The 19,180-nt window shown below is 38.0% G+C and overlaps 1 protein-coding gene and 1 long non-coding RNA gene across 4 annotated transcripts in view; one reads left to right on the forward strand and one right to left on the reverse strand.

Moving 5' to 3' along the window:
* LOC117655144 (uncharacterized) overlaps positions 1-18,606 on the forward strand; it is a 39,739-nt gene extending 21,133 nt beyond the window's left edge. Inside the window, exons 2-5 of the long non-coding RNA XR_004588569.2 lie at positions 637-705; positions 15,456-15,613; positions 16,278-16,419; positions 18,378-18,606. This is a non-coding gene — a long non-coding RNA (uncharacterized LOC117655144). The remainder of the gene's footprint in view (positions 1-636; positions 706-15,455; positions 15,614-16,277; positions 16,420-18,377) is intronic.
* Positions 3,108-19,180, reverse strand: part of KRIT1 (KRIT1 ankyrin repeat containing) — a 34,335-nt gene continuing 18,262 nt past the window's right edge. For all 3 annotated transcript variants that reach the window (XM_034402267.3, XM_034402269.3, XM_034402266.3), the window contains exons 10-17: positions 18,308-18,415; positions 17,368-17,524; positions 15,436-15,587; positions 13,721-13,887; positions 13,439-13,526; positions 11,332-11,538; positions 6,157-6,273; positions 3,108-5,057 (exon numbers count right to left, since the gene is read on the reverse strand). In XM_034402267.3, coding sequence (XP_034258158.2) covers positions 4,992-5,057; positions 6,157-6,273; positions 11,332-11,538; positions 13,439-13,526; positions 13,721-13,887; positions 15,436-15,587; positions 17,368-17,524; positions 18,308-18,415 — 1,062 coding nt within the window. In that variant the 3' untranslated portion in view covers positions 3,108-4,991. The remainder of the gene's footprint in view (positions 5,058-6,156; positions 6,274-11,331; positions 11,539-13,438; positions 13,527-13,720; positions 13,888-15,435; positions 15,588-17,367; positions 17,525-18,307; positions 18,416-19,180) is intronic.

Below are 19,180 nucleotides of genomic sequence, written 5' to 3' on the forward strand. Positions count from 1 at the left end.
AAGGGCCTCAAAACATGGCTCTGCTGATTGACTTGGGGCCCCAATAGGGCTGTTCCATGGTGCAGATGGCTGGTGAATTAAGAAGATCCTACTTACCTCCCTTTGTGTACTAGTTTTACCCAACTTCAAGTTCCTGTTTAAATTTTAGAAATTAGGATGAAAACAGTGACACGTACATCCTAATTACTAATGTTTTAAATATGGGGAATGTGCTTTTAAATTCACAATGTTTGTAAAGTTCAATCTGGAGTATGATATAAAAACAAATATCATATGGGTCATTTAGAAAGGGATATAAAACCTAGCTAAGAAATTAAATTTTTGGGAGGGCAAAGCTGGAAAAAAAAAGAATCAGTAGTTTGGAATACAAACTGGAATATAAATTTTGTAAGTAAATTAATAAAGAATTTAAAAAAAAACATAGTCCTCAATTCTTTGGCCTTTGAATATCAACAATTCTATCTTTATAAGGGTTGCCCCTGAGAAACAGTTGCTTGGAGTATTGTTAAATTTCTAGGATCTAGCCCAATAACTCTCAGTACTTCATCAATAACAGAAATAACTTATGTATTTATTATTGAGAATATAAATTAACCTATTCATACACATCTATAACCTTGCTTCTTTATCTCATAGGTATTCATCTAAATCTGAGGGAGAAGTTTTACAGACAAGGACTTATATACCCGGAGGAAGGAGTCAAAGGTAAGGCGGAATTGGGAATGGGATGGGTTTAAGGGATTTAACCCATGCTAAACCATAGAGTGCAGAATAAATACAAGAGTTAGACATTTTATCTGACAAGTATGTGTTAATTCTTCTAATTTGATGGTATAGCCAAGCCTTATTTGTTTCCTCATTTACAGTGGTACTTTAATATAACATCTTAATATGTTACTGGATTTGAAAAGGCGGGGGTAAACAAAATATGAGGAAAGAAACTCAAGTCTTGCCCATAGGATGCCTACCAGCCATACAACTAGAACAGTGTTTCTCAACCTCAGCTACTTTTATAATGTGTGGACATCCCTGGCTTAGAAATTGTGGGAGTTGAAGGTCATATATCTTAAAAGTTACTGAGGTTGAGAAACATTGCACTAGAGCTGTCACATCTTCACAGTGGCATCATGTGACATATCAGGACTTTTCCCCCCTTCTCTAAAACAGGTCTGGGCATGGCCTGTACATGACACATCCAGCCCACGGGCCAGGAGTTTGACAGCTCTGCATTAGAGCAATGGCTGGCAATAGTGATTTATCTCATCTTGTCTTATGGCAGAAATGCAGAAACTAGAAAGGGGGAAATTATTCATTTAAATTTAAAAATATTAAATCTTTAATAAAAACATAAATTTACATAGTTCTAATTCAATGCTGGGCCACATTGATGGCAGGTTTATTTCTGACCAGCAAGTTGTTCTGGGTTCATGTCAGAGAAACATTGCACTAGAGCCGTGATGGCGAACCTATGGCACACGTACCACAGGTGGCACACGTAGCCATATCACTGGGTACACAAGCTCAGCTCTGGCGCATGCCGGCCAACTGACTTTTGGGCCTTTTGAGCTTGCCAGAAGTGGGAAACAGGCTGTTTCCTGCCTCCGGACGGCCTGAGGGGTGGTGGGAAGGCCTATTTTTTGCTGTCCCCAGCCTCCAGAGCCTCTCTAGGAGTCTGGCGAGGGCGAAAACGGCCTTCCCCATCCCCCAGAGGTCTTCCGGAGGCTGAAAACAGCCTGTTTCTTCACTTCCAGAATTAGGCAAACGGGCCGTTTTCGGCCTCCGAGGGACCTCCGTGGAGGTGGGGAAGGCCGTTTTCGCCGTCCCCAGACTCCTAGAGAGGCTCTGGAAGCTGAGGACAGCAAAAAAACGGGCCTTCCGGTCCCACCAGAAGTTGGTAAACAGGCCATTTCTGGCCTCTGGAGGACCTCCATGGGGGTAGGAAAGACCATTTTTGCCTTCCTCAGACTGCTAGAAATGCTCTGGAGTCAGGCAAGAGAAAAAAAACAGGCCTACTGGGCCATCGCATGTCAGGAAGGGGGGGGGTTGTGCACACATGTGCGGAGTCGCAGCGCATAGATTTATAGGTGTGGACACACGCACGTGCAAGAACCCCCTTTTGCCATGGCAAAAAGGTTAGCCATCATTGCAGTAGAGCAATGGCTGCTAACAGGAATGATTTACTTAAGCGTTCAGCTATTTATTTTCACATGATTTTACCCAAAAAGGTGATGTGTCTTTTAATATAGAATTTCAACATTCTGGCATTGGAGTTCCCCAGGAGTGAAATCTACTTACCTTCCTTACCGGTTTGGAAGTGCACATGCCACGCACGCACACAACCTTCTGCGCATGCGCAGAAGGTAAAAAACACATTACTTCCTGGTTAAAACCAGGAAGTAATGACACCCGGGTGGGTGGGTAGAGCGTCACACCGCCATCGCTACCAGTTCTCGAAACCACCTGCCACAATCGCTACCAGATCGCCCGATCCGGTCTGAACCAGGCGCATTTCACCCTGGAGTTCCCTCATTCCTCAGCATTGCTCAACTATCTTGGTTACTACATTTTGACTTTTGAGTGAGAATAATAAAAGATATAGGAAAATACCATATGTGAGGAGCATGTTTAGCAGTGGGTCTCCAGGACTTGGGCAGAAATCCTTGACCCAATGGTTACATAACATTTTAGTGTGAGATACCAGAGACTGAATTTTGACTTTCTGCACAGAAACTTACACCACATAATTCTGGGTTCTACCTTTTGTTTGGATAAGAGCCAAATATATTCCTATTATACTATATTTCATAGGAGTTGCTAGTAGGACCATCCATATGGGTGAAAATAACGTACTGTAATTAGAGTTTACTGTACTTTAGAACTTCCCTCAACTAAAGGGGATGGATGTTTGTCAATCCCAGTTGCTGGAGAGACATTATGCCATCCATAAATGACAAAATAACAGCCACAAATTACCTAAAATGACAAAAAAATGGAAAGTTCATCCACATTTATAGTCCATTAAATCCAAGTTTCATTGCACTGATTATATAAAATTAATTAAGGAACTTTCTATTATCACCAAATACATAAATATTGCCCAAATCATATGTTAATCAACCATTTTTATTTAAAAAAACATTTTCTTCAGCTTATATACAAATATTTTTAAATGCTGTATTTCATAAACATAATTTAAAAACAGAATTATTATCTGATGCAGCAAGGGCATACAAGGACCATATATTTCAAATTGTTATGTAAGGTAACTCTTATTGACATAAATTATTCAAAATATGTAATAAGGTATCTTTGAGATACCAATATGTAGCCAGTTACACCTTAGAGATTAGGGACCTGCCTTAGAGATTCCCAGGTCCCACAAATTACCTATAACTTAGGCATCTGTTTATTTATTTTTGTGGGATGCATGCCGCACCATTTATTTTGGAGTTCAGGAAGGCATACTTAGGGTACCCCCTCTTATTTTTTCCAGCTGTGAGGTAGACTAGGCTAAGACAAAAATACTGAAATTAAGCAGACAAATTGTGTGCTTGTGAACAAGTTAAAATATATGTCTCCCATTCATAATCCAACCACACCACTACAAATTTGGTGTTTTTTAACCACAACACCACAAATAAGGAATTTAGAAAGATCCCATGCAAATGTTTCATAGGTTTCATATTGAATTGCCAGTACCCTGATGTCTTCCTAGAACAGTAAGGGCAAACCAGTGGAGGGTTGCCCCCGGTTTGGACCGGTTTGCAAGAACCGGTAGTAAAACCGATGGGAGGCTCCGCCCATCGACCTGGATGCCATCATAGGCGGTCTGCGCATGTGATCCCATTGCGAACCGGTAGTAAAGGTAAGTAGAACCCACCCCTGTGGTAAACCTTTGGGGCTCAGTTTATTAAAAACTCAGAAAATGCCTAACTTGGCTCTACTGATGTCTCTATCTCTGTCTCTCTCTCTCACACACACACACAAAACCCAAAACAGAAGCAATTGTCTTCCTCACTCCCACCATATCTTGTGGCCCTGAACAGCAGCACTCAGAGTATCACCAAGGCTGGGCCTGAAATAGAGACCCAGGCCTTGATTTCAGTCCTAGTGCCACAGGTGCCATGCAAAGCCACCCTAATCCTGTTCTCCAAGGAGTGTAAGCCTTGGGGAACAGTGTGATTGTCCCCACAGCCCAAAATCTGCCATGTGGCCTTCAGACAGTATTCTTTTTGACAGGCCTGTTACCTAGTCTACCCAAGGCTGTTCTAGGTTTCATGAGGCCTTCATTTATTCTCCACTCTCTCTTTGGAGAATGCTTTTCCATAGCCTCCAAAAACCATGTGAAAGAGTTCTGTAAAATCCCACTTTCACATGCTTTTTGGAGACTTTAAAGCAGAATGTTTTACAGCCTGCAAGCCACATCCTGCCCTTTGATTATCTCTGTTTGGTCCATGGCGACTGTAGGGTAGCACAGTGGCAGCCCTTCACAAAGGTCCTTGTTTCTCATGTGGCCTCTTAGGAAAATTAATTGCCCATCACTGCTCTAAAGGCCATGCAAAAGCACAGCCATCTCACATGACGTCCAGTGGCTCTGGAGGATGCATAAGAACACACACCATTCTCTCAGTCTGCAGACTCCAAAAATCATGGGAGAACAGACATGCTTTTTGAAAATAGGTGTTTCTCAACCTTGACATCTTTAAGATATCTGCACTTCAACTCCAAGAATTCCCTTGTCAGTATGCCTCAGTATGTCTAGAATTATAGTCCTCATTTTATTTCCTGAATTCCTGTTAATTACATACACAAATATTATTCTTATGGCTTTACCAACCAAATACTTTAAATGATTATATTAGAATAGTGCTGTACAATATAAATATACAAATGATCAGGGCGCTTTCGGTAGGACCTCCATCAGGCAGTGTCTTTTATCCTGTTCAATTAATCAATGTGGAACATTTGAACACAATGGGTCCCCATTTAATTTAGTCGCTTCTCTCAGGTATCAGCTGACTGCTTAGCTTCATCAGAAGTTTTATGACAAGACCTGCCTACAAACAAAAAAAGACATTAAAATAGTAATAAAAGTCATGTAATTGTAGCATTGTAGAATTGTAATTCATCTATTTATTTAGAAAATTCATACGGGCAACCATGTTACATGTGATGTTGGGCAGCATACAAATTCAGCAATAGTTAAAACAATGTAGCCACTCTTAAAACACTGAAACATGAACAAAAAATAAATTATAAAAAAGCCAAACTTGTGGGGGAATAACAATCACCTAATATCATACAACCACCTTGCAGGCTCTCTAGAGGATGCCCGAGGGCAATAGAAAAATATTTCAAGGGGTTTCCCAAAGATTAAAGGGACGGACCAAAACTAAGTGAGCAGAATTCTATAACTGTCTCAAGGATAAACTTGATAATTGAGGATTGTGCAAATAAGCATTCTACATACCCACTTAGGGAATATTGCCCAGGTCTCACAACCCAGTCTTCTTTGAAGACTGGCACAAAGATACCCAAATCTTTGGGGATAACAAGACAAGCACATTGTATTTTCCACTGCTTTAAGCTTGAGCTTTCCAAATTCCTTAATTTCCAGTAGGTAAGCTAAAGTATTATTGTCAGCAGCATAATTTTATGCAGGCCAAACTGTTTGAAAGGAAAAGCATAATAATGGAAGCTGTTTAAATGCTGTTTTCTGTCTGTTAAAAGTGTAGGGTTTGTTTGCATTTTGATTAATAATAATTATGCAGATTGAAATATTTTCTAGAGTATAATTTGGCATTTGGTTAAGTATAAGATTATATAAAATGCTATTAACATTTTATCCAGCCTTAACCACTCAAGTGTTTTCAAACAGCTTCATATATTCTGTATAATCTTGCAAAGCTGACATATGCAGACTAGTTGCCTGAATTATTCTGAATTCAGTTTCTGGCAGGTTTAATTATTATTATTTTTTATAGTTGAGAATATTTCTATGCTGCTGCCAGAACATATCTGATCAGATGATTATATTGTGAAGACTTCATTCAATAACTTTACATTAACCTAATAATCCAGTCAACCAAATGTTCTTATTGTGGGAAGATTTACCATTAGGGAATATTAGAGGGAAGGACGCTGTAATTTAAATACCTGCTTGGTGTGAACTATGAAGCTCATTTTGTTTTCCAGACTATGTATTTGAAAACAGGTATCGCCATCTCCCAACTGCCACATAAAGCAACCATATTTTAAACTTATGAGCAAAGCCTGGAATATAAAAAATATAAAAGGAAAAAAAATGACAAATAAATTAGCACATTGGAATGTGCTAATTGCTCAAAATCTTTTGGAGTGGGGTCACTAAAACACATCTAATAAATAATGGCAACAATGACAACAGCTAATCACATTAAAATAAAACAAAATACATTTTGAGGTATAGCAATTGGGTACCATCCAGTGGTGGGTGGCCCCCATTTGGACTGGTTCTATAGAACCGGTAGTAAAACCGGCGGGAGACTCCGCCCACTGACCCTGATGTCATCAGAAGCGATCTGCCCATGGGCAGAAGGTGCGTGCGCAAAAGAAGCGAGTGCGCACGAGCAATCCCGTTGCGAACCAGTAGTAAAGATAAGTAGAACCCACCCCTGGTATCATCTCACTATTTTCTCTTATGTCAACCTTGTTTCCTCTTCCAGTTCCTCACTGATTCTTCTAGGAACCAATTCTACCCATTAGTATCCCCTATACATCAGCGCCAGTTAGGGGAGTAAGCCTAATATGCACTAGTGCCAAGGGGGACAAATGTTTTTCCCTCTAAATACTCCACAAGAAACCTGTGCTTTTGTCAATGCCTGAAACTGTGTTGCTTGGCCTAATTAGAATGGAATGCTTATCTGTAAGTCAGGAATCCCCAAAATCTTCATTCAATCAATTCACGAATTTTCAGATTCTTCATCAACTCTCTAACATTTATTATATTAAAATATTCAAGATTGCTGTTACTGCTGGCTGTTCATTCAATCCTGAATACCAACACTGCTTCATCATTGGTGACCTCACATTCAGAATTAAGGACTGGGGTGGAACTCAACAGAGAATTCCAAAGATTAAATGATCCTAACTGATCTTCCAGCGTTTATTGATCACCTATTGACTCCCAATCAGTTACTAGCACCTTTTTGATTTCCAGCCATTAACTGACCCTTGGATAAAACCATTAATCATTGGGGGGGGTCAATACTGATCACTTTGGGGACCCCTACTAAAAGTAAATGTGATCATGGGGTTTTTAATATCCAGAGTTTCTTTTCCTATGAATTGAGCCAAACAATTTAGATTCTACATGAATTAAACTAATAATATCAAGGATGTGCACAGAATATTACCTTGGTACCAATATATTAAGCCTTTCGGATAATTGTCAGATAAAGTATGTGACTGTATTGAGAACTCATATTGGCTACATTACATTCACCTGTTAAAAGTAATTATATATATTTTTGTAGCATTGTTATTATTTCTTGAAAAGAAATGGGCGCTTGAAAAACAAACAAAAATGGAAATGGGCAATAATTTGAAGGAACCTTCAAAGGAAAATACATTTTTATTAGTGAATAAATTACAGAGAACTAATTCAAGAGTATCAATACAACTATCAGATAAAAAACCACTAAATATGAAATATCTGCTGAAATATTATGCCTAGAAATTCCTTTTTTTCTTCCCATGAGTAGCATTTTCAACACAATTTAAATTAAATGAGCTAAAAAACCCAATATGAAGTAATGATACAAAACTTGAGTCTTTCTAGGCTTACAATTCCTATACAAGAAGCCAGGAGGCAGCTATGGCTAGAGGCCTTTGCATCAATTACAATTCTTTCTGAAATGAGAAGTTTGCTCACTATCACTCATGACTTCCTTACTAGACAGGATTATTACATGCAGTTTGCATGAGATTTTATGAAGTTACAGCTGATCCAGACTGCAGTTATACAAGTAGTCACAGGCACTCCTTGTGAACATATCAACCATTACTCTAGGAGTAGGAATAATAAATAATAAACCAATTATTTGGTTTAGTCCAAGTTGAGGAAGTTGAATTGTATACCTCTAAAAGCTGGTTGTGACTGGAATGGTTTATTCATCCTTTTAAATAAATACATTCAGCAAGACAGCTAGCTAGTTTAATAGTGACTACAGAAATGTCACTAACATTCATACTACATTTAGGAAACTGTCAAGCAATTTGAGATTATTTTAGAGCAGTGTTTCTCAAATTTAGCAAGTTTAAGAGCCGAGGTGGTGCAGTGGTTAGAGTGTAGTACTGCAGGCTACTTCAGCTGACTGCTAGCTGCAGTTCGGCAGTTCAAATCCCATCGGCTCAAGGTTGACTCAGCCTTCCATCCTTCCAAGGTGAGTAAAATGAGGACCCAGATTGTTGGGGGCAATATGCTGACTCTGTAAACCGCTTAGAGAGGGCTGTAAAAGCACTATGAAGCAGTATGTAAGTCTAAGTGCTATTGCTATTGTTATTAAAATATATTAAATGAAAAGGGGGAACTCAAAACTAAACAAGGATTGAGTGATCAAGGGATTGATATGACATGGTATTCACAGGTGCAGATACATTCTACATATGAGAAAGATGCTAAATTATATGGTTTTAATAAAGAGGCAACAGAACTAGATATTAACAGGGACAGAAGAAAGACTGATAAAAAAGCTGTATTTATTGGCTATTAAATTGGAAGATGAACAAATGAAGGAGACAACGATAGCATGGGCAAAAAAGTTTCGTTATACAATAGAATTAGACAAATGGCAGAAGTTTGGGATAGGAATTATAAATTAACAATGTCAACCATATACAAAGGAAATTTATATAAGATGTTTTATAGATGGCAAGTTTGGCAAAGATATTTAAAGACAAACCAGCCAAATGTTGGAAATGCCACCAGATATCTGGGTCATATTATCATATGTGGTGGACATGTGTAGAGGCAAAAAAATATTGGACAAAAATACAAATGTGATTGGAAAAGATGATAATGCAGCATATTGATTTAAAACCATAAATATTTTTGTTGGACATTTTGCCCGAAATTTACAGTAAAGGAAATGCATATTTAATTATACCAGTGGTGATTTTCAGCTGGTTCTCATTGGTTTGTGTGAACCAGTAGCAGTAATTTGGGTCATCTGGGTCACCAAACCGGTAGCAACCGCTGGCTGGCCATGCCCCCGAACCGGTTGCCTGCTCCCTGCTCACTTGCCCCGCCCGCCCGCTCGTCCTGCCCACCCACCCCGCCCAGTCACTCCTTACCTCCTGGGTGGCTTGCCTGCCTAAGCTGCCTTCCCACGTGGTGTCTGCCCTGTGCCCCAATTAAGCTGCCTCCTTCTGCCTACAGGTAAGTCGCGCTAGGCCCCCCCCTCCCCAGAGCACCACCATCCCCACTGAGCTCGGGTAGCTGGCTAAGCTGCCAGGGCCCAGCGCGGCTCCATTCCAGGAAGGAAGGAAGGAAGGAAGAGGAAGGAAGGGAGAGAGAGAGAGAGAAAAGAGAGAGACAAGAAAGAAAGAAAGAAAGAAAGAAAGAAAGAAAGAAAGAAAGAAAGAAAGAAAGAAAGAAAGAAAGAAAGAAAGAAAGAAAGAAAGAAAGAAGAAAGAAAAAAGGGAGAGAGAGAGAGAAAGACAAAAAGAGAGAAAGAAGAGGAAGGAAGGAAGGACCACAAACCCTGGCACTAGACGTGGCTTTATAAGATGCTTTGAAACAGCACAGCAATCTAGGGCTGGAAGCGATCTTGGAGGCTATCTAGTTCAGCCCCTGCTCCAGCAATAAACCTTATATCGTCTGGTTTATTTTGGTGCCTCTAACAGAAAGGAGAAGGAGTTTACTAGGACTGTTACTAGTTACACATACTTACTAGGACAAGGCTGCCATGCAGAGGAAGGCAGAGATTATGACTACAATTGAGGCCAAAACTTTGGTTGCTAAGCAAGAGCGTTGTTAAGTGAGTTTCACCACAATTTACTAAATCCATGATTTCTCCTGGCTCTAACATGTGCAAGCTAGGGAAGAACATCTGAAGACACGTGTAATGTTCTAAATGTACAGAAATTATAGTTAAATGTGTGGCAGAAAATGGACTCTGGATGTGTTTTTCCAAATGTAGTAAGTGACGTTGAATGTGTATAGTTTTAGAAGAGCTGTGTGTGTGTGTATGTGTGTGTTGTGTACATACACATACAGTATATATAGTAGATAATTTATCATTTTGTGTGCCTATACACACTCTATACTATGTAATATGTTTGTTCACATACGGCATATATACATAGGATTAAATAGTATGTTTTGAATGTTCAGTAGTAGTAAATAAAGAGACAGGGAAATTGTACCTCATTGAGGCCTTTGAGGTGAGGGGAGGCCAGGCACCCTAACCCTAACCCTAATCCTTGACATGAGTGACCTCAAGTTGCCACGCCCACCCAATCACATGACTGACCGACCATGCCCACTCAGTCACAGGACCACCAATCCACACCCACTAAGCAAGCCACGCCCACAGACTCAGTAGCAAAAAAATTTGAATCCCACCACTGAATTATACATGTATTAACTGCAGCTAGAATCGTATTTGCACAAAATTGGAAAGGTGATGAGATCCCAATGGCTGAGAATGTGATTAGGAAAATATTAGAATGTGCAGAAATGAATAGATTAACGCTTGTTATAAAGGAGAAAGAACAAACTGAATATTATATGACATGGGAGCTATTTTATGGATGGTTGGAGAATAAAAACAGAAGTGAGAAATGAATGGAGATTAGTGGAACAAAGAATATATGTTAAGATAGAGATGTAAACAATATGATGATTATTATCAATATGATTAAGACTATTATACTTAATATAATACTATATTTTCATTAGAAGATACGTTAAGAGGAAGAAATGAATAGTTATGATGATGATGATTTTAAGATTGGAGAATTATTATCAATGTAACGAATACTGTAAATTTTGATTGTAATAGCAAAGACATTTGTACCCAGACCACACGCTGTTTAATATGTTCAAGTTAAAAAAAAAATTAAAAACGTATTATATAAAAAAAAAAAGATGTGTGAACTCCAACTGCCAGAACTCCCCAATCAGTCTGCTGGGAATTGACAATTACACATCTTAAACTTGCTGGGCTTGAGAAACTCCAATCTCAAAGGAATGCCTTAAAATGTTTGTATATATCGCTTTTAAAAATCCTTGTAATAATAAAAATCCCTTTATTGTAATAAGTATTACAATAAAAGCATCACACATACCTTTGTTTCCATATTTAGAAGATGGAGCCCTTTGACATTTATGCCTACATAAACTCTGATGACTTTATGATTGCTTGAGCTTGCCTTTGTGAATACTTGTCCTGTGAAAAAAGCAGCTCCATACGTAGGAATTTCCCAGCAGTTTTGCAAAAACATGCGCTGCAGATGATGCATCTCTTTACTCACACCCTCGCTAGTACTGAGGCTCTGGAAATATAAGTGGACATGCCCACAAAGGATATAGATTTAGCTTTTTAAAATTTAAAAGCTTCAAAGAAATTTAAAACCTGTGTAAAAATGAACGTGCTGTTGAGTTTCAAATAAGCATAAATAGTTAAAGAAGGTAAATGCTGTATCTAATAACTTGTGGATTGGTCTAAAAGTTACGCCAAAAGATTTTGAATTTTTTCAGTGTATTGGCAGGAAATACATAAAATCATAAAAATCAGGATCCAATTTAAGTCAGTCACTGGGACCAGAGGCTTGTTCAGATACAGATACAGATTAACACAGTTGGAAGGGACCTTATGGGTCATCTAGTCCAACACCCTGCCCAAGCAGGAGACCCTACACCATTTCTGACAAATGGCAGTCTAATCTCTTCTTCAAAGTCTCAAGTGATGAAACTCCCATAACTTCCAAAGGCAAGCTGTTCCATTGATTGATTGTTCTCCCTGTCAGAAAGTTCCTCCTCATTTCTAGGTTGAATCTTTTCTTGATCAGCTTCTATCTATTATTCCTTGTTTGGCCTTCAGGTGCCTTGGAAAATAGTTTGACCCCGTCCTCTCTCTGGCAGCCCCTCAAAAACTGGAAGACTGCTATCATGTCTCCCCTGGTCCGTCTCTTCACTAGACTAGCCATGCCCAGTTCCTGCAACCGTTCTTCATGTTGTTTAGCCTCCAGTCCCCTAATCATCTTGGTTGCTCTTCTCTGCACTTTTTCTAGCGTCTCAACAAGCTTTCAGACTCATGCGGAAACCCATCCTCAGGAAACTTCTCAATCTCAAACAAGGGCTCCAGTGCGAGTCCAGAAGCTTGGAAGAACAAATCTCTGGCCCATTGATCCAATTTGGTCTGACTCAGATTGGACCCTGTAACATTATCTTGGGACATGTATATTTGCTTTCATCCATAAAAATCAGCATCCACATGCGTAATCTTCCAGGTTGTGCCTCTGATCTGCAAATAATATTTAGCCAGGCTTATCTTCCAATAACTGGCTTTCAAGAACTCTAAATCAGTGATCATCACCATATTACATAATAGTTAAATCCTTGTGTTATATAGATTTTAGGTCTAGTATTTTTTTAAAAAATCTTGAATCTTTTTTTAAATCTTGTTTAAAAATCTTGAATCTTTTTAAATCTTGAAACAATTTGGCTTCCTCAGATCATTTAGTTCTACAACTTCAAGAATGAGAGAAAACTGCATACTTCCTATGCAATTTCATAAACAACAAACATGTTCTTTGCTCATCAACTAAAAGGAACAAATCTTCTAATTTTCCTACAGTTTATCTTCCTGATAATTTTGGCTAATCTTTTGAGCACCACCATATCATTTTAAGATGTTCATTGCGATCACAAAATAATACTCTAATTGTAGTAACCCATTCCATTTTTAAAAAATCTTCCGTTCAGTACTTTTGTTTCAGGCATGTTCTGTTTCAAATTTCCACAAGTTTTTTTCCAAAAGAGCCTGAATTTCTGAAATTATAATGGTGGCTTAGTGGATAAGATGCTGAGCTTGTCAGCATCTTATCCACTAAGGAAAGGTTGGCAGTTCAGCAGTTCGAATCCTAGTGCTGCGTAAAGGGATCAGCTCCCGTTATTTATCCCAGCTTCTGCCAACCTAGCAGTTCGAAAGCACGTAAAAAATGCAATTAGAAAAATAAGGACCATCTTTGGTGGGAAGGTAACAGTGTTCTATGCGCCTTTGGCATTTAGTCATGCCAGCCACATGACCACAAAAACATCTTCGGACAGCACTGGCTCTTTGGCTTTGAAATGGAGATGAGCACTGCCCCCTAGAGTCGGGAATGACTAGCACATATGTGCAAGGGGATCCTTTACCTTTACCTAATTATAACTTTATAATAAGCTTCTTACCTTATACTCATGAAGTATTCGATTTGTCCAGTGGGGTGCCTTGCTCTTTAATTTGGTGATTGGTACTATAGACTTCAAGTTTTCTTCACTAAAAATTAAAATCAGATATATTAAATTATTATAGAAAACTTGAAAAAATAAAACATATTTGCCTTAAGAGATGATAAGTGCATAGAGAAATAATATGCGCTAAAAGTCTCAGACATGAAATATTCTGTAGTACATTCTTATGAACATTTTATTGAATAAACTGTGGAATAGCAATAATTTAAATGCACGTACTTTAGGAAGCCCTGCTTGTGCTTTTTACTTTCATAATTTCCATAAACAATTTGCAGCAAGAGGCTTGCAAGTGTGATCAGTTTGGCATCAGACGAAGCATAGAACCCTTTCAATAAATTGTACCTGGCCTCATCAAATAGGATAAGGATTGCCAGTGGATCTTCAATCTGAAAACATATAAAATAAAGATATATTATATGGATAGATACATATCAGTGGTGGGTTTCAAATTTTTTTACTACCGGTTCTGTGGGTGTGGCTTGGTGGATGTGGCAGGGGAAGGATACTGTAAAATCTCCATTCCCACCCCAATCCAGGGGAAGGTTACTGCAAAATCCCCATTTCCTCCCAATCAGCTGGGACTCGGGAGGCAGAGAATAGATGGGGGTGGGGCAGTCAGAATTTTTACTACCGGTTCTCCAAACTACTGAAAATTTCCGCTACCGGTCAGAACCTGCTGAAACCCACCTCTGATGCATATATAACTAAATCACTGTCAAGTAAGTCAAAGTTCAGATGCTGAATTTGTGAAATCCAGTTTATATTATTGTATTCAGTAACATGCCAATATATTCATTCTTTAAATTCCAAATTCCATCTCTAAGATTCAAAGCAATTAACAGTTACTAAAAGCAAACAAATGCTCAAAGTGGAATGAATAATAATCAAATGCTTTGCACTTTGGGTCAATTATCAATAGAGGGAAACAAGTGGTTTGGTCTTATCCTAAAAGCTAATTCATTTGCTTTTTTTCAAATGTTCTATAATACAGGAATCATATAAATACTTCTGGAGAAAAACAACAACCAGTTTTGACTGCAATCCTATATATATTTTTCTAGGAGTAAATCCTATAGACTTACTTCAGAAGCTTGCATATTACAGCATTTTTAAAATTGTATACATTTTTCAGAGTGAAATAACCATAACTTTCCTTTTAATAACATAAATAACTGAAGCATCATAATAATCAAAATCAATAAAATCTGATATTCTTATATGTTACAGATGGAATATTTGTAGGTATATCTTGGTTGGTACCTTGAAAAAGGGCTGTAAGAGTGGTTATGTAAACATTAGCATAGCCCTCTTGGAAGAGCTGAGAAAAAACCCAAGACTGTCCTACATTGATTCCTTTTGGTATATGATGGCAGAGTTAATTCTGCCGGGCTTTCAAGATTCTGTTACTGTACATTGCAACAATAAACTAGACCATGGGTGTCAAATTCGCAGTGTTACATTGCTGTCACGTGACATATCACGACTTTTTTCCCTCTGCGGAGCTGGAGTGGGCATGGCCTGCACATGACGCATTGGGCCGCGGGCTGCCACTTTGACACCCCTGAACTAGAATGTTTCCCAATCTGTCCTATTTCAAAGTATTGACAGTAAGCCACTTTTGTTCAAAATTACAAATAACTTTGTAGCTATTAAAGAAGCAAATATCTAAACTGATTAAAAATCAGCTATCTGATGACAAATATTTAGCAAACAAAGAAATTTAATAACTATTGACTGTAGTGGGTTTTTATGGCTCATAAGTTGGATGCGTAGGAACTATCCCATCCACTTTTTTTAAGCAAGATAACTTGCCTTGTTAAGTGCATGCATAAAATAATTTATGGAACATTCAGACAGCACTTTATTTATTGGCCTCCAGTTTCATTCTCTGGTTTTGAACCTGCATGTGACATAGAGTAACTTATAATGCCAACCTTTTTTTCAATCTCTAAAGGTAGTCTCACATCCCTTTTCAAAAATAGCTGAGGTGTTTCCCTCTGAGGATCCAGGTTTGTTAATTCAGTGAAAATTTCGGGCCAGTCGTGAACATGTTGGAGAGGCTTATGGTACGGCTTCAGCTGGAGACCTATACAACAACAGCTCTATTTAAAGGTAAATACCAAAGTCATATATTTGACAGCTTTTTAGCTTTAAAGGCTATACTGATTAAAAGAGGAAGAAATTCAAAAAATATTGTTCGTGTTAAATTTAAATTTTAAATACTTGAAAATAAAATCACGTTTTTGAATCAATATAAAATTTGTAATTCGTTATTCTGTTTCCATCATATTGGCAAATCATACTAAAGTTCCATTAGAGTTAAGGAAATAAGGCTGATTTTTTCCTCACAAATTCTGATATTTTCACTATGAAATATAATTTAATTTTTGGTGCACAGGAAAAATGGTATGAAATGTCAAGCCCTCATCTTAAACCATTCTCATTCCTCTTTCATGATCAGGATTGGAATCAATTAGAATTTAATTTCATTTAGCAGTTTCAAAATGTATTGCTATATGCAAACCATACACTAAGTTTTAAAGTAAATTCTAGGTATTAATTTACACGACAAACTAATTTTAGAGCCTGAATTGCTTTTGTAGTTCGCTTAGGAAATTTATATTTATTTTAAGCTAGTTTTTGGTTTGCATAAAAAAACTGTGCTCAAACTAAGATTCTCCTCCTGTCCTTATTGGAGAGAATCTGAATCTGCACTTTCTTATTTCAAAATCATGTCAACCAAAAAGAATGCAATTATTTTCATTAATGTCCTTAGGATTTTTCCAGCCTCTACAATCATTCAAACTGAAGCTTAAATGCAGCGGTGAAATCCACTTACCTTCGCTACCAGTTTGGGAATGGGAGTGTGTGCGCAATTCTTCCGCACATGTGCAGAACCTTCTGCACATGCACAGATGGTAAAAAAAATGACGTAATGACATCCAGGCAGGTGGGCTGCTGGCACTACGGGTTCAGCCAGCCAGATAGAACGAAGGGGATTTCACTACTGCTTAAATGTCTTTATAGCAGGGGTGTCAAACTCAAGGCCTGTGGTCCAAATAGGGCCTGTGGGGTGCTTAGATCTGGCTCATGGGGTCTCCCTGGAAACAGCGAAGGACCAGCCTGTGGTGCCTCTTCCAGTGAAAACAGAGATCGGAAGGGCCACGCTCTGTTTTTTCTGGCAGAGCACTCGGGGCACTACAGGTGCTCCGACACAAGTGACATTGAGCTGGTCATGCCCACCCTGGCCATGCCCACCCAGGCTCCCAAAGATCAAAAACAACCCTGATGTGGCCCTCAATGAAATCGAATTTGACACCCCTGCTTTATAGGATTAAAGGACTTTGCCCAGTTGTCTTTAAAAGAATACCTTAAGTACAGTTGGTCCTCAGTTTACAAGTTTATTTAGTGAGCTTTCAATGAAACAATGAAAAAAGTGATATGATTGTTTTTCACACTTACAACTATTGTGGCATCCCCACTGTCAGATGATCAAAATTCAGAAGCTTGACAGCTGACGCATATTTATGACGGCTGCAGTCTTCTGGGATCATGTGATCAACTTTTGCGACCTTCTGACAAGCAAAGTCAATGGGGAAGCCAGATTCACTTAATAACCATCTTACTAACTCAACAACTGCAGTGATTACACTTAATAACTAACAAGAAAGGCTGTAAAATGGAGCAAATTCACTTAACAACTGTCTCACTTAGCAACAGAAATTTTGGACTCAATTGTCACAATCAAGGACTACCCATATATAATTTCTATGGCTGTTGACACTATTAGAAGTAAAAGAAAAAGTGGTTTCGTACTCTAAAATCAACATATTTCAGAATCAACAAAAGCATTTTTAATTACTCACTAAGGTTTTCAGAACAGATCCAAATAGTGAAGTATTGCTGTGTCTCTTGAGAAAGACGCATGCCTTCCATTATCTGCTGCACAGTAGTATTGTTTCCATATTTCAATTCCACAGAACGATATGAACCATCCATTCGATAAATTCGTACTTTTTCATACTATAGAAAATTGAAGGTGAAGATCAGCAAATTTTGCATAGTACTGACAGCAAAAAAAAATACATAGTTATTGGAACTATCCCTTTTACAATTAATGAGCATCCCTGAAGGTCAAGACAAGGTCTTTCATCCCCCTTCTCTGTGCAGAAGGTCAGGAAGAGCATTAGAGTTCACCATGAAATTCCAAGAATTTCAGAAAAGTTTGTTTTAATCTACTGAAATCATATCATACTGATAGAAAGCAACATAAGAAAATTAAAATGCAAAAGAAACAGCCTGTTTTAGAAAACCATTATTTATTAAATTATGTTATTAATTTTAACAGAGGTTTTAGTTCTTAGTTTTTAGGTCGAAAGGTCAGCAGTTCAGCGGTTCGAATTCATAGTGCCACTTAACGGAATGAGCTCCCATTACTTGTCCCAGCTTTTGCCAACCTAGCAGTTCAAAAGCACGTAAAAAATGCAAGTAGAAAAATAGGGACCACCTTTGGTGGGAAGGTAACAGCATTCCATGCGCCTTTGACGCTTAGTCATGCTGGCCACATGACCTCAGAGACATCTTCAAACAGCGCTGGCTCTTCGGCTTTGAAACGGAGATGACCACCGCTCCCTAGAGTCGGGAACGACTAGCACATATGTACAAGGGGAACCTTTACCTTTATAGTTCTTAGCCTTGCTGTAATGGTCCAAAATCAGTCACTTAAATTATAGGTCATTATACCAGATATGAACCTTTTTAGCCTATAAAATCTAGGTATTATAATATTAGGAACATGATACCTACTTGTTTATTAATGGCCTCTTTAAGTAACATAGCTGTTTTTTCCCACTCATTTTGTTTGTTTTCTTCACAGATATTCAACGGTGTTCTTCCTTGTTGATCAGTGATGTGCTACAAACAGAAATAAGACAACTTAAAAATACAGTTTTGCAAATATAAAATCAAATTGTACTTTCCTTTTAGTGAGACCTGAGTTTATCTACCCCAGTAATTTTTACATATATTTTTACACCAATGTTATTTAATAATTTTTAAAAAGTTGTTGAAATCTCACAAAATATTCTCAAAAACTAAATTTTCATGAGATTTTGGATGTGTTTGTTTTCTTTTCTTTTCAGTTTTTGTTGCCCAGCATAACAAAAGTTCCTGATTTCTCCAGGATTTCAGAGAAGTGTCTTTTCCAGCCATTTTTAAAATTACAGGTACTTGTACCTGAGATTGTTTTCTTGTAAAGCACATGTTATAATATTATTATAGTTTTGGTAAGAATTGCAACATGTACAATAATTTTCCTGTCCCAAAAACCTTCTTAAGTAATCATCTAAAAGACTCCATACTCATCTCTGCTTTCCAGTTTCAATACATAAGATCTGGATCTTTACGTTTGAAGTTCAAACCATTTCTAAATATAAATAAGAGCATTTTTGAGACTTTTCCAGTCTTTCCTAGGAAAAGGTAAATTGCATATACTGTTCAAAGGCTGGCAATGATGTTAATAATTACTGTAGCAATAGCAAATCAGAAACCCTGCAAGAGAAATCAGTTCTTTCCTAAGAATCTTAATTTTTTATGTACCACGGTGATACCAAAAAGCCACCTACTTTTATCATTCAAAGGACAAAATGGGTCCCTTTAAGCAAGTTTAACTGTAGCTAG

The sequence above is a fragment of the Pantherophis guttatus genome, chromosome 4 (assembly GCF_059756535.1).
Source record: "Pantherophis guttatus breed Tessera chromosome 4, ASM5975653v1, whole genome shotgun sequence".
NCBI classification, from domain to species: domain Eukaryota; kingdom Metazoa; phylum Chordata; class Lepidosauria; order Squamata; family Colubridae; genus Pantherophis; species Pantherophis guttatus.